The sequence below is a fragment of the Cucurbita pepo genome, chromosome LG05, assembly GCF_002806865.2.
Source record: "Cucurbita pepo subsp. pepo cultivar mu-cu-16 chromosome LG05, ASM280686v2, whole genome shotgun sequence".
Classification (NCBI taxonomy): domain Eukaryota; kingdom Viridiplantae; phylum Streptophyta; class Magnoliopsida; order Cucurbitales; family Cucurbitaceae; genus Cucurbita; species Cucurbita pepo.
This window is the reverse complement of record NC_036642.1, coordinates 8,537,665-8,553,417: the sequence shown is the minus strand read 5'-3', so window position 1 is coordinate 8,553,417 and position 15,753 is coordinate 8,537,665. Positions and strand designations below refer to the sequence as shown.

Genomic DNA, 15,753 nt, shown 5'->3' with positions numbered 1-15,753 from the left:
TTCTTTTTTCCAATATGCTTTTAAAGTAACAGCAAGTGCATGCAAGAGTCATAACGACAAGGAGCTACCATAAGAGACTGTCATCATAACGACAAGGAGCTACCTTAAGAGACTGTCGTCATAACGACAAGGAGCTACCTTAAGAGACTGTCGTCATAACGACAAGGAGCTACCTTAAGAGACTGTCGTCAAAACGACAAGGAGCTACCTTAAGAGACTGTCGTCATACTTATGCCAGGGCGTTATGTTGAATATACCTTCGTCGTGGCTTCACAAATGACGTCAAACAAAGTAGCACGCTTAAGAAAAAAAGCTATCATTGCTTAATCACAAAAAGACTCACCAAAAACCTTCCGAAACTATGTGAATATGTCATTCGTCACTACTTCACTAATGGATTAAGGTTTCCATGTCACTAGGATAGTCTAAACATTATGGTTCCAAACATCTATGTACGAAAATAATAATAATAATTATTATTATTATAATAATAATCTGTAAATTTAAACTTAAAGAAAAAATAATAATGATAATAATAGAAATCTACCCAAACCCCAAAATTGTTCATCAGATGTAGCAAGCATGATGAGGAAATAATGTTATGAAGCCACATGATTCGGTAAATAAAGATTCAGTTAAGCACAACTTAAATAAATTCCCTATAACAAAGTGAATAAGCTAAGAGATTGGTGTTTTGATGCAATGTCATACTCTTTTCTCAAGATGAGCCATTAACTGCGGCAGCTGGGGCAAGATGACCCATTAACTCTGCGCCAACTGTGGCTTGCGTGTTTGCTTCCTGCTGCTGTGGTACTGAGTAGTAACCACCGTATCCACCACCGTAGCCTGGGACTCCATAACGTCCTCCATTCCATTGGTTATTAGAATCACTTCTCCACTGCCAACATATAATATATAAGACTATTCAGACATATGAAAAGGAATCAATAGTGGCTGTTCATCGTCGAAGGCTTTTCTTGAAGATAAAGTACCCTCAAAATGTTTTCATATAACTAAGGAAAAAAGCTACGATTATTGTCGTTTAGAGAGATCAATGAAAAAGATGCCTGAGGATCTAACAATGGAGCACAGTGTGAAGAAACTAAATATATATTTCTCTAGATGATTCGACATAAATAAACATATTTTCAAAATCAATGTTCATATGTTTTAAAATCAATCCATTATTCCTTTTGTCCAATAAATGTTCGACATATATTCAAAGTTGTTGACATGGGTTTATCAGATGTTGATGTGTCTAATATTGTATACAAGGAGTGTCTAATTATCATCAAATTTCATTTCTACACTTATATTCTAAATATCATAGGCCATATGTTAAGTTTTAGAAACTAAAAATCTAAAACTATTCACAAGAAGACAAGTGACAAGTAAAGATGGGGAAACATTGAAAAGGAAAAAGCACGTGGTCAAACCTGCTTGCTCCCTGTACTTCGGCCCCAAGAAAGACGAACAATTTGCTTGCCAATAACTGTTCCATTCAGTCCCTGAATTGCATCCTCGGCATTTTTTCTACAAAAAAGAAGAAAAAATGTATGCCAAGATAGGTTATGTGCTTTTCACTAATGCCCACATTTAGTCTTGGACAATCTCGCTTATTATGCTTGTAATTGATGATCGAGTCAGTTTAAATCAAGCTTGAATAAGTACTGAAAATAGTATCCTCTCCAAAAACAAAGCTAAATATTTGTATAAACACTCATCATATACACTCATCAATCGTTCATTATGAATCTAACGAATACAATTTAAAAAAAAAAAAAAAAGAAACAGCAACATTTCATAAGAGAAAATTAAATAAAAAACTTTTCTAATTGGTCACGAGAGTAGTTAAACTATAGTTTCAAAAGCGTGCATTCAATTTACACAAAGAGAGTGCCAAAAAAGTCATTGAGGTACGTATGGAGTGTGGGTCTAGATCCTTTTCGGTAAAGATAGGTGAATTGAGGTGTTTCACGTGGACCAAAAAGAAACCAAAATAAAATTCAGCCAAAGGATTTTCCTTTCTTTCTTGAAAGGGTGACCGGTGATCATATGAGAGAGAAAAAATTGCATATCAAGGGGGAAGAAGCCAACCAAAAACTTCAAGGAGAAAACTCCAGAAGTTGGATGCTTGTTGAGAAGTTGTTTGCACTCTCCTCCATGGAGCAAATTTTTCTTCGTGAAATTGCCAAATCGATTCAAACATTAAGGATACATTTTTAAGTTTTATGCCAATAATCCCCAGGCCACCTTCCTCAAACGGGTGTTTAACTTTATCCCATCTTAAGTTGTGAAAATTTCCCTTCCATAAAAATTCCTAGAAGATCTCTCAATAGACGCAGAAGATTTTGAGAAAATAGGAAAAAGGGATGGATGGTAGATGAAGAGATTAGCCGAAGTAGCTTGAATATGTGTCTCATCAACCCCCTTTTGACATATGAGGTTCCCAAGATCGTAGCCTTTTCTGCACCTTCTCAACAATTGACAGCAAAAAGGAATTAGAATTTGGCTTGCCATTCAAAGGTAAACCCAAATAAACAGCAGGTCACCAACATTTTTGCAACCCCATTCGGTAGCCTACGATTCCGCAGGAGAATTATCGAGATCAACCCCCATAAAATCGGTTTCTGATAATAAATATTAAGCCCGGATGCTTCTTCAAACTCTTTAATACAACAAATAATTAATGTGAGAGACCTCTGGAGATCATCCGCAATTGTAAGTGAGTAATCGAAAAAACAGTGGTCTGTCCTACCCACTTCCAACACATTAATCAAGCATCTCCTTTCTGCAAGGGAAAACATTCTAAAAAAAAAAACATCCATAACAATGGTGTAAAGGAAAGGTGATAAAGGATCACCGTGTCGAAGACCTGTAGAAGCAATGATCATTCCACAGGGCTAGCCATTGTTAATGATGGAGAAGTTAGTTGGAGAAGTTAATTGATGAAATACGACCCCTAATCTACCTCCTCCAAGGATGCCCAAAACCCTGAGCTTGAAGAATAAGGTCTAGAAAGTCCTAATCAACCTTGTCAAAATCCTTTTCAATATCAGATTTGATCACCACATCTGCTTCCTTCTGGCAACGTCTATTTTCAATAAACTCATTTGCAATCTAAGATGCAGGTACAGTCTATCTATTAGCCACACAAAGGCTGATTGGTAGTCGGAGATAGTGTATGGAAGCACTTTCTTTAGTCTTTTCGAGAGAACCTTCATAATGATTTTGTAAAGGCAAGCAGTAAGACTTAAAGGCCTACCGATTTAGCATCAAATCTTCTAGGGATAAGACAGATATAGGTCACATTAACACACCGGCATTGATAATAGCATTTAAAAAAAAAAAAAAAAGAAATCAGTGAACACTCTCGATGTCTATCTTGAGGATGTTCCAAGATTTTTTTAAGAGTTCAATAGTGAAGCCCCAGGGACTTTGTCTGTGCCCCATTTCGTTAACAGCAGAAAGAATCTGTGACTCCAACCGATGTCCAATAGTGTGCCCACCTCTTTTCCAAGTGCATAAAGCTCTATAGAAGTCACAAACTCATCTTCAATTTCCTGGGCAGTAACTAACCTCATACCCGACCAAGCAAGCACCTCAACAATTGTGTTCCATGCCATCTGGGAAGTAATTATACGATGGGGGAAAAAAAAAAAAAAGAAGGTATTTCCATCACCCACTTTCAACAACTGTAATTTACCTCGCTGTTGCCAAATAGGTTCCTCAGACGCAGCAATAGAAAGAAGTTCAAATTGATTTCAACCCTTTTCTGGAAATAGCTAGGCTTCAATGAACCCAATTCTTCCAAAGAATCTATGTCAGACAAGCTTTTTTAAAGAGATGTTTTGTTAGCAGTGAACTGCCAAAAAGTGTTTACATTCCAATCCTTGAAAACTTTTGAATGCTTTAAGCTTCTGATTAAAACCATGGCCCAGCTGGCCAACAGGCGGGTTTGCTCTCCACCAACTGTTTAGAAGAGAGGAAAAAGAAGAATAGTGTGATATGGTTGGGGAGGAGAACGAAATATCCTTTATAACAGTGTGGAAACCTTTTCCTCGCAGATGCGTTTTAAAGCCTTGAGGGGAAGCCCGAAAAGGAAACCCCAAAGAGGACAATATCTACTAGCAGTGGGCCCGGACCGTTACAAATGGTATCAAAGCCAGAGCGATGTGCCATCGAGGAGGTTTTTCCCCGAAAGGGGGTAGACACGAGACGATGTACCAGTAAGGACGTTGGGCCCCGAAGGGGGTTGGATTTGGTGGGGGACCTACATCGATTGGAGAAAAGAACGAGTGCCAACGAGGATGCTGGGCCCTGAAGAGAGTGGATTGTGATATCCCACATTGGTTGGGGAGGAGAACGAAACACTCTTTATAAGGGTGTGAAAACCTTTCCCTAACAGACACGTTTCAAAGCCTTGAGGGGAAGCCCGAAAGGGAAAGTCCAAAGAGGATAATATCTACTAGCGGAAGGCCTGGGGTGCTACAAATAGTTATTTAAGCGCGTGTAAAAGAAACTTGAAGAATGTAGGAAACCATCTTTGCCAACCAAGTGTCAGAACGATGGGGAAAGTGGTTGGATGTAATTCTCTCTAATCTTCCAACAATTCCATGCCCAGACTTGGAAAGGCAGCCTTCTGAGATGAGAAGCTGTAACATCCTGAAATTTGTTTGAAGGAAAATGAGGAAGCTGTAACATCTTGAAATTTGTTTGAAGGAAAAAGGGAAAAACCCGCCGCAGACCTACTTCGCTATAAAAGTCGAGTGAGGTCAGCTCCTCTCATAGTGCACGCAGCCCAAGATCAACTGTCGTCATCCAAGTTGTTGCATTTATTCCTTGTCTTCACCAAATCTTTAGTGTTTCCCTTCGATCGTCGTCATGGATTCATTAAGGGATTTTGCCACCGCTCGAGTTCTATTGTTCTCTTCAACCAATCACCATCCACCACCAGTGGGACTTACCTCCCACCACCACATTGGAGCAAACATAAGGGTGTATTTCCCCAATTTTGCTATGATTTGGGCTTAGAACTCGAGGGATTCTCACTATTTGATTTCCTTCGTTGCAGCAAAGTCGTCTCTGCCGCTTCTAAGGAACAGTAGTCGTTGAAAATCGCGCAGCAGACATAGCTCCAAAAGACGTGAAGCCACGAGTGACTGTTTCGATATTGGGATCAGCATCCAGCAGTTCAATCAAACTGGTTCACAAACTCCAATTTAATTGGACCAGTTTTGGTCCTACCACTTTTCTCATTCTACTTCGACTTTCAAGGCCAGTAGACCTTAATTCTCCTTGCCTTGGCTTGAATTGCATGGATTTAGCTAATTTTAGGATGTTTTTTTTTTTTTTGTTAGGGTTAGGCAAGTAACTCTAGATTAAATAAGTGTTGGAATGGCGCAAGAAAGTCGACTAGGGTGAATAGGGTGAAGAGAACAGACCATGAGTTGACTCCAGTGTTTTTATGTTTTCAAATGCTTCCACATTAATATGTTTGTATTTGAAAACTCTTGGTTTACGTGGATCAGGGAGATTGTGAATTGATTGTGCATTTCAAAAGTTTGTAGTGTTAGTTTGATTTGTTTTAAATGCATGCCTTCCAAAGGTTATTTTAAAGGGTACCCTGAGCATGTTTTACTTGTATCGAAACATCTTTTCCTTACAAAAGCCTTGTTTTCAAGTAACGACTCCAATTGGTACGTGTTCGGAAAGTCGGGTCGTAAGATAACAAGTTTATCAAAGAGTGATAGGAGGATGCACGATTACAAGACCAAGTAAATCAACCATTTTGGAAGAGCTAGCATATCAATGAGGCTAGCATATTCAATGAATTGGCTGAAATTTCCATGCTTCTAGTTGGAGCTGGAAGTAGATTTCTCATGAGACCATCTAGTAACATTAAAATCTACCCTGCAAAATCAAGAAAGAACGGGGGAGGGAAAAGGTTCAAAGAAAAAGATCTAGGACCTCTAAAATACTTCCTAGGCATTGAAGTGGCTCGCTCAAGGAAAGAGTTGGGTAAACCTTATCTCAAGAAAATTGGAATGCTTGGGTGTAAACCTACCAGTACTCCAATTGATCCTAATTACAACTTTGGAAACGAAAATACTATGGCAACAAAGAGAAATATCAGAGACTAGTTGGAAATCTCATTCACAGCCAGGTTGAGATCTCTATGGAATAACGCTCAATTAGCTTAGTAATTACTAAAGACAAGCTAAGGTAATTACTAAGCTACTAGATCCACTTGAACAATTCGAATTTCACTTGATTTTAGGTGTAGTCTTTGTTTGGCTGCATACATTTTCACAAAGGAATTGCTCAAGGCTAATTCTTGTGGGTCTTTCATAATTAATTTTAGTAGCATTAGCGGCAAACTTACAGGTTCTTTTGTGGAGTTAGTTAGATGAGTTCTTTTGAATTTTTTGTACCGTTTTTCATGGATTAGCATCTCAAGGTTCTTTGATACTATACCTGACACACATTTTGCAGGCAGTTAGCTATGTAGACCAATTTATGAACAATCCAACCATTGAACATACGCAAACAGTCTACATGATTCTAAGATACTTAAAAGGAATGCGTGGAGAAAGACTATCTCAAGAAGTCAACAAGAAGAAAGATGAAGTCTTCACAGATGTTGATTCGGCAAGTTCAAAAGTAAATCGAAGATTAACTGCCACCTATTGTACCTTTGTGTGGGGCAACCTAGTAATATGGCAGAGCAAAAAACAACTCATTATCAAGAATCAATGTTGAACCTGATTAAGAGCTCACACAAGGAATATGTAAAGGAATGTGGATCCAAAGAATCTGATCTTAACTAAAAGTAACATCAGAGGCACCAATGGAAGACTACTGTGATAACCAAGCCACTATCAGTATTGCCGAAGACCCGACGTATAGACCTTCCTCCCTTGTATTTTGTTCCCTTAATTATTTCTTTAACTTTTGTTCATTCCCTTGTCTTCTTTTTTGTCCCGTTGGGTTCCCCTTTATTTGGCTTTTAGTTGTATTTCTTTATCTGTAAAAATTTACCCCTTAAATCTTGGACTGAACGATACAAGACAATAGAAATTTTCCTCTCTTGAAAATCAATACGAACTTTATATCTCAGTTTGTTTTGCTTGAAACAAAAGGGAACAATAGGAGATATCATATCGTGAAACATGGCATGAAAACTTAGGACCTTGACCATGGCGTTGTACAGAAGCTATATTTAAAAATTAATATTATTTTTAAATACAAAAAATGTTTCTGACTCAGAAAACTGACATCTAAAGACAATTAGAAACAAGAATAACAAGAACATAAACAATAATTTGCACTTCTTATAGGTTTCTTCAATATTTTCTTAAGTCATTGTTTATCTACAAATCATCAACTGTTCTTTCAAGTATAAATTGATCGACTACATTATACTTTCATATTGATAAAAATAAAAAGAGGATTAATTATGAGAATGAAAAAATCCATCCAAATTTCTTTCAAAAATTCATTCATCCGAATAACTTGTAGATTAAACAACTAAGTAAAATAGTATAAAATTTTAAGTAGCTCAAATGAGAAAATCCTGCAACGCAAATGAGTTTAAATTTTAGTTTGAAACCCCATTTTCAGAAAACACACTCAGCTGTCGGCAGTTGTCAATTTGTGGCTATGTGACATCTGAAGGAGGATAGAATATAGTACCGGTAAAGGTAAAGTTTTGAGGCATGCTAGTTTCTTTTCAATTTTGATAAAATTTATTGAGAGGAATAATAGAGTCTTTAGGGTCTTGTGACGAGATTTGGGAATTGACAAGGTTTAATGCTTCCTTGCTATCATCGGTCACTAGACTTTTTTGTAATTATGATATTGGTTTGATTTTGTTGGATTAGAGTCCCTTGGTTGGTTTTGGGGGCTTCCTTTTTGTTGGGTTGGATTTTTATCTGCCCTTGTATTTCTTTCATTACTCACCATGAACGTTCAGTTTCTTAAAAATAGATATGTGTGTGTGTGTGTGTGTGCATAGGACCAATATTTGTTGGCAAGGAGGCAACTAAGGAATAAGTTTCCTTGTGGTTCTGTCCCTTACATCCATAAAATAAGATCCATAGTGTTTTCTAAAGCATTATAGTAGCCTTCTAGAGCTTAAGTGTGGTACAAACTTTTTTTTCTTTGCGTGTGTGTGTGATTATGAAAACGACTTAAGCATTTAGGGTTAGGAAATTTCGTTTTTTTTTTTTTTCAATTAATAAAGAAGCCTTGGGTCACTGTACTTTGCACCTCAAGGCCTCGAACAGACACACACAATCCACCTTACTAATGAGGAGGAAAAGAGAAGGAATGGAAAATGAGGCTCTCCTCGTCTAAGACATCTTGAAGCTAAAGATCATATCTCTTGGCTTTCCATTAATGATGTTGAAGAAAATGGCATCAGAGACACAATTGATAAAAAAAAATTAAAATAAAAATCAATCAATCAATCAACTTTGCCAGTCTTTAAAATGTATAAAGAAACCAGCTGAGCATACAAACAAGAAACGTATAATTGCTAATTTAATCTATTCAAGCAAGCATTCAAAATTTAAGANGTTTTGAGGCATGCTAGTTTCTTTTCAATTTTGATAAAATTTATTGAGAGGAATAATAGAGTCTTTAGGGTCTTGTGACGAGATTTGGGAATTGACAAGGTTTAATGCTTCCTTGCTATCATCGGTCACTAGACTTTTTTGTAATTATGATATTGGTTTGATTTTGTTGGATTAGAGTCCCTTGGTTGGTTTTGGGGGCTTCCTTTTTGTTGGGTTGGATTTTTATCTGCCCTTGTATTTCTTTCATTACTCACCATGAACGTTCAGTTTCTTAAAAATAGATATGTGTGTGTGTGTGTGTGTGCATAGGACCAATATTTGTTGGCAAGGAGGCAACTAAGGAATAAGTTTCCTTGTGGTTCTGTCCCTTACATCCATAAAATAAGATCCATAGTGTTTTCTAAAGCATTATAGTAGCCTTCTAGAGCTTAAGTGTGGTACAAACTTTTTTTTCTTTGCGTGTGTGTGTGATTATGAAAACGACTTAAGCATTTAGGGTTAGGAAATTTCGTTTTTTTTTTTTTTCAATTAATAAAGAAGCCTTGGGTCACTGTACTTTGCACCTCAAGGCCTCGAACAGACACACACAATCCACCTTACTAATGAGGAGGAAAAGAGAAGGAATGGAAAATGAGGCTCTCCTCGTCTAAGACATCTTGAAGCTAAAGATCATATCTCTTGGCTTTCCATTAATGATGTTGAAGAAAATGGCATCAGAGACACAATTGATAAAAAAAAATTAAAATAAAAATCAATCAATCAATCAACTTTGCCAGTCTTTAAAATGTATAAAGAAACCAGCTGAGCATACAAACAAGAAACGTATAATTGCTAATTTAATCTATTCAAGCAAGCATTCAAAATTTAAGAAAAAAAAAAGTGAAAAAAATAATAATAATAAATCTTCATTGGACAAATGAAATTCTCGGAGGGGGAGGGGAGAAGAGAAAGAAAGCATTCATTTCTTTAGAACGAATCTATTTGATGGATTATTAGGAAATGGGCTTGGTCCTCATAAGTTAAAGCTTGTTTTTGCTAATCAATAAAATGATGATATAGTTACAAAATTTGAGGATTAAGTGTATAATCTTGCAAATTTGGCAATTGTTTCAACAAACATGGTGAAGGCAAGCTTGATCAGAATATTTCAGCCAAATTGATTTCGAGATGGAAATTTTCTGAAAGAAGTAAAATTATATCACTGAACTTTGGCTTACAAAAGCCTCAGCACCGAAGATAGGTTGCAAAAAGATATTTTGAGAAGTTCATAGTTTTGGTAAGAAACCAACCTATCATTTTGTAGATTAAGCAGGGGTCCAAATCAGCAAGAATAAAGGCTAAAAGCCAATTACAAAACTACTTATAATGAATTTTGCTGATTTTTGTGACTGTATGGTTTACAGCTTCAAATTGGGAGAAATAGTTTAAACCAGTTTCGAATGAATCCAAAAGTTAGCTTCTTTAAAGTTGAAGGAACCATATAGGATTAATCTCCTCACCCAATTGTGTTCAGTAGCTCATTTTAGGCACCGGGCAAACGGTAGCTTGTTGTATGAGTAAAGAGCAAACACCCATGTCTGACTTGAGTGCCAAGTTTACAGCTTCAAATTGGATAGCCTTATACAGCATATTTTGTAACTATTCTGCTTCTGAAAGCAACTTGAATAATCCTTCTATTAAGAAAGGGGATCTCTTACCTCCCAGGCCTATAGGGTATTCCTTGATTATTTCTTTTCTTCTAATAAAAAAAAGAAATCAAATGAAATTATAAACAAGGAAATCACCCATGCAAGAGCCAGTGACTAAGAAAGCAAGTACTAAAAAGTCCACGTCTTCCAATCTTGGGAGAATTCCTTATCGCTTGATAACACAACCTTGCATAATTCAAGATTTATGGACTAATCTGATCACAAAAAAATTAGTAAGAATTCACTCTCAAACGACAAGCTATGTCATTTAATTTGGTTGTTCTATAAAACTTTGAAGTTCCTAATAAACTGGGGGGAAGGAAGGAATGTAGTTCAATGACTGGTCTATCCTTTCCACCATTATTTCCCCTCCTCCAAGCCCCAATATCGAAGATCTTTGGAGATGGACTCTGGATGACAGAGGCACCTTCCTTCACAGTAAAATCCCCAACACAAAATGTGATATCCCACATTGGTTGGGGAGGAGAACAAAACACCCTTTATAAGGGTGTGGAAACCTTTCCGTAGCAGATGCGTTTTAAAGCCTCGAGGGGAAGCCCAAAAGGGAAAGTCCAAAGAGGACAATATCTGCTAGCGGTAGACTTGGGCTGTTACAAATGGTATCAGAGCCAAACACCGGGCAATGTGCCGCAAAGGAGGTTGTTCCCCGAAGGAGGGTGGATTTGGTAGGGGTCCCACATCGATTGGAGAAAGGAACGAGTGTCAATGAGGACGTTGGGCCCTGAAGGGGGGTGGAATTGTGATATCCAACATTGGTTGGGGAGGAGAACGAAACATCCTTTATAAGGGTGTGGAAACCTTTCCCTAGCATATGCGTTTTAAAGCCTTGAGGGGAAGCCCGAAAAGGAAAGCCGAAAGAGGACAATATCTGCCAACGGTGGACTTGGGTTGTTACACAAAAAGCTTACATCCAGTGATCACATTATGCACAAGGATTTTTGTGTACGTTTATGGAAAGGCCCTGTCCCAAAGAAAGTAAAATAATTCATTCGGGAATTGGGAATTTAGTTATGGATGCATCAACATAGCCGACATCTTGCTCAAAAAAATCCTCATGGATTGTTTCCTCTCCAAACTGGTGTCTCCTCTGTCATGACAGTGGAGAAACTATGATGCACCTTTTCACGACATGTAAATTTGCACGGTCCTATTGGAAGAGGGTTCTTATGGCATTCAGATTCCACATTGCCCAAATGTTACCGTTATATTTCTTGAAATCCTCGTTTTGGGTCATCTCTTAAGCAAAGAAAAGGAAGTTGTCTACTCTTCTATCAACAAAGCTTTTCTTTGGTTAACTTGGCTTTAACGTAACTGCTGTATTTTCAAGGACAATGCTTTGGAAATCGAATCCTTTTTTGAATACCTTATTTATCTTGCTCTATCGTGGTGTAATTTCTCCCCGTATTTTTGTGATTAAAGTCTTACTCTTACATCGCTTATAGATCACTGGAATTGTATACGCCTCCCGAACAAAAGGAGCACAACTTCTCTTGGTTGGCCTCATATACTCCCTGTTTTTTTTTTTTTTTATGATTTAATATGCATGGAAATTTTCTGAAGAGTTTTGACTTCTAATTTACTTTTAACTAAATATCCTCCATGCTTACTGGCACATGTGTTTACTTCTCTATAAAAGAAGGGGTCGTTGGAAATATTAACATAATTGAAAATTAGTATTGAAGAATTTGAATCTCAGAAAAAAAAAAATAATAACAAATAGGGCGAAGAATAAAACCTATGTCAATGAGTGACTACCATGATTATCATAATCAATATCAAGGTAGCATCAATTAAGTAAATCAGTGATTACAATAAAAAGTTAATTTTTAGGTAATAAAAAGAAGAAGAAAAGGTGATTACTATCAAGTCAATTTGGTTTGCCATTACTTTTTAAAAATATATAGCTACAATTATTATCACAAAAAAGTACATATCTACATATATTCTAGAGAAGCAGGCTACATAATCAAAATATCCTAAAAGAAGACACAGGCATATAGGTAATAAATCTTAGACCCAATATCGCTAACTACTATGGCAAACAAAACTGACTGCTATTTCACGGGTCAAGCCAACTTGACCAGTGACCTTGCCTTTTTGTAACCTCTAATTACTTGCGAGATGTAAAGATCGGCAATAGAAGCTGCATATATAACGACAGAAAGCTCCACAGAAAAATAAGAAGAATACCTGTTGGCAAACTGCACAAATCCACATCCCTTTCCAATAGGAATTTTCACAGAGACAATCTCACCAAATTTAGAGAAAGGTTGCTTGAGATCTTCATCACTAACATCAGAATCAAGGCCGCCAACAAATATCTGAAGTAGAACAAGTTGGTAAGGTATGTAATAGCCGGAAAAAAAAAATAGTATTGAGACAGGAAGGAATAAACTAACAGTCGTGTTGTTCGACTCGCCATCTTGTGGTCCCTGAACAGCCATGCCATTTGCATGTCCACCAGCCAGAACTAAAGCTAAACAAAATTTTAAAGAAAAACAGAAATAGGCATCACAATTAATATCTCATCTCAAAAACGAGTTAACATATAAACTGCATTTTACTCACACCTTAACTTATAACTAAGAAATAAATCAATCATTATAACATCTTCTACACAAGAGGTAGAATGCAAATCTTATAGGTATCTGGGATCGTTTATTTATGTTAAAGTAGACAGAGTGATAATATCACAATACAAGATTCCTAGCTAATTCAAGAGGGTCGATCTCTCCAAAAATGCTCCACAATTCCCAAGATATCTCATAAAACGTTCCTTACTACCTCCCCACACTAAAAAGGCAAAAAATGCTCCACAGCCAACTAACTATTCTTTCCATTCTCTACCCTGCCTAGAATAAACATTCACAATTGGAGGCCTAACAAAACCCATGTTCATTATGCCAATGTCTAAAACCCATTCATGAAAAAAGAAAATATTACTGGGACAGATGCTAAAGACCATGCACATGTCAGGTGGAAATATTAAACTTCTAGTCTTCTAGTTGACATACAGCCAAAAACATTAATACTGCCATCTGGTTCCATAAACTTCTTGAAAATAATGCATCACTTATCATTGCACCAGGAGGAGAAAGATAAAAAGAAAAAAGAAACTTGCCATCCAGAAAAACACAGTACCAAAAAGATGAAATACACTCCAACTTGGATGTCCCATAATAAAGAATAATGTCACAAAAAGCATGAAAAACTGAATAATAGATCAATAGACAACAACATCCAGCAGTGATGCCAGAAGCGAACCAATACTAACCCTGTGAAGAATAACCTTGTTGATATCCAGATGCTTTCTTTGGTGTTGCAACACCAATGCGCATGGGTCTACTTGAACAATATATCCCATTCATTTCAGTCATAGCCCTGGACTTTTCATTTTCATCACCAAACCTGACAAATCCATAACCCTTTGAACGACCTGAATTTGAATCAATAACCACCTTTGCTCCTTTAACAGATGTGTATTTACTAGAGAAAGTTTCTTGCAGCATAGCATCAGTTACATCAGCAGCCAAATCACCAACAAATATAGATAGGTCAGAACCAGTGTCCGGTCGCCTATCATTTCCACTAAAGGTTGCCCAATTGAGACGGAAAGGCAGATCTGTGTTCGGCATCATAGCACCATTATAGTTCTGCAACACTTTATCAGCTGTTGCATGTGAATAGAACTCAACAAATCCATAGCCCTCAGATTGACCAGTTTGCTTATTGCATATGACCTTAACAGAGAAAACCTGCGTGTTCATGAAGCAAAAGGAAGAGAAACAGTTCAGTCAACTGATGACCAAAAAAGATGCTCTTGATGGAGATCGATTCATACAAGAGGAAACATAAAACACAGTCTGCAGCTAATCCATCTAAACGTTGATTGACCAGTAAAAATCAGAAGCAACCAATTGTCACTTAGAAAGTTGCACAGAAACAAGAAATATGGAAATCATATATTAGCATGCACACTAATTCATTCAAAATGGCAAACAATCCCAACTTAGTAGAGCTAAACAACCTCAGTTCATGCCATCTAAACTAATAGTGAAATAGCAATTGCTTAGTTGGGGACCAAAATTTCACTCATGCCACATAAATTACTTGTGATCTGATTGTCTCCATCATTAAGATAGCAAGGATAATTGAAGTGTCAAAACTAGGACAGAGGAATAGTAATTAGTAAAGCACACTCTAAAACTAAAATTACTAGTGCAAGCCTTCTTGAGTTTATGGCTGGAAAAAGAGAGATGCTCATACAAAAATAAATGAATCTAAAATTTGCCTCTTTAGTAACAATTCTTCTCGTATTGGGTAGACTCGCTTTGGACCACCATTTCAATTTCAGGACAATAGAAGATGCAGCAATGATAATGTCGACGACCACAGATTCACAAACTTCAAATCAATTCAAGAACGCGTAAGCGCGAGAAAAAATAAACAAAGAAATGCGATCGATCTCACTACAGAAAGTCTCAAAACGATCTAACAGGAAAAAATCAAGGAAAAATTACAGATAGAGATTGGTTAAGAACAAAAAAAAAACTCGATACGATAAGCAAGTTAGACCTCGCCGGTGTGAGCGAAACAGTTATGGAGATAGGTCTCGTCCATCCAGCCCTGAAGGTCACCAATCCAAAGCGTCTTAACGTCGTCCGTTGACCCCTGTCTACGAGGTCGCTGCGACTGAGGTTGCTGTTGCTGCTGCGACGGGGGTGGCTGCTGCTGTGGCTGTTGCTGCTGTTGATAAGGATGGTGAGAATACGCCACGTAATGCTGAGGAGGATACATCATCATCTGCTGTTGTTGCATCATGGCCATGGCGGCGGCAGGGTACTGCACCGCCATCCATTGCTGCTGATACTGTCGTTGTTGTTGATACCATTGATGGTGAGGGTGAGGGGCTTGAGGATTGAGATCAGCAGCGTTGGAAGGCTGGGCCATGATATTCAAATCAAACTCTCTCTGTCTCCGTCTCCGTCGCCTTCTTCGTTTGTTCTCTCCCTCCGGCAAGATGTGTGAGAAACGACGGCCCTGGCTGGATATGTGAAAGGAGTAAGACCAGGTTGGAGAGAGAGAGAAAGAGGAGGAGATGGGGAATGTGAAATAGCTTTTATACTGGATGGTAGGTTCCAATAAAATACTATTATGAGGGAGAGAGGGGCGGCGGTGGTGACGGGGTTGGATCCGGTGGGTGGACAACGAACGTAATTAATTTATATTCCACAAATTACAATTCATTTATTTAATTGGAATTTATATATATATATATATATATATATGTAAATTTTTATTTATTTTTTTACATTAATTCATATTATAATTTAACAAATTAGTATTTAAAAATTTTACCCTATTAAAATTTTAGAAAAAAAAAACAAATGGTTTGGATTTGTCATTTAATTTTGAACTTAATTATTTTAAAACTTTAAAGAATATATTTTATTTTTAAATTAATC

At 37.2% G+C, this 15,753-nt stretch overlaps 1 protein-coding gene across 1 annotated transcript; it reads right to left on the bottom strand.

Moving 5' to 3' along the window:
* Positions 1–509: 509 nt before the first annotated feature.
* LOC111795270 (polyadenylate-binding protein RBP47) lies at positions 510–15,395 on the bottom strand. Its single transcript, XM_023677581.1, has 6 exons — positions 14,864–15,395; positions 13,563–14,043; positions 12,688–12,764; positions 12,479–12,609; positions 1,437–1,533; positions 510–898 (listed from the first exon to the last, which is right to left on the bottom strand). Exons 1-6 carry the CDS (start codon positions 15,236–15,238, stop codon positions 719–721), a joined length of 1,341 nt encoding a protein of 446 aa, XP_023533349.1. The 5' UTR covers positions 15,239–15,395; the 3' UTR covers positions 510–718.
* Between the last annotated feature and the right edge of the window lie 358 nt (positions 15,396–15,753).

Coding starts and splice junctions, on each gene's coding strand:
- LOC111795270 (XM_023677581.1), bottom strand. CDS start 15,238: ATGGCCCAGCCTTCCAACGCTGCTGATCTCAATCCTCAAGCCCCTCAC. Junction 14,044..14,863: donor GTTTCGCTCACACCGGCGAG/GTCTAACTTGCT, acceptor ATGAACACGCAG/GTTTTCTCTGTTAAGGTCAT. Junction 1,534..12,478: donor TTTGTGCAGTTTGCCAACAG/GTATTCTTCTTA, acceptor TCTTTTTTGTAG/AAAAAATGCCGAGGATGCAA.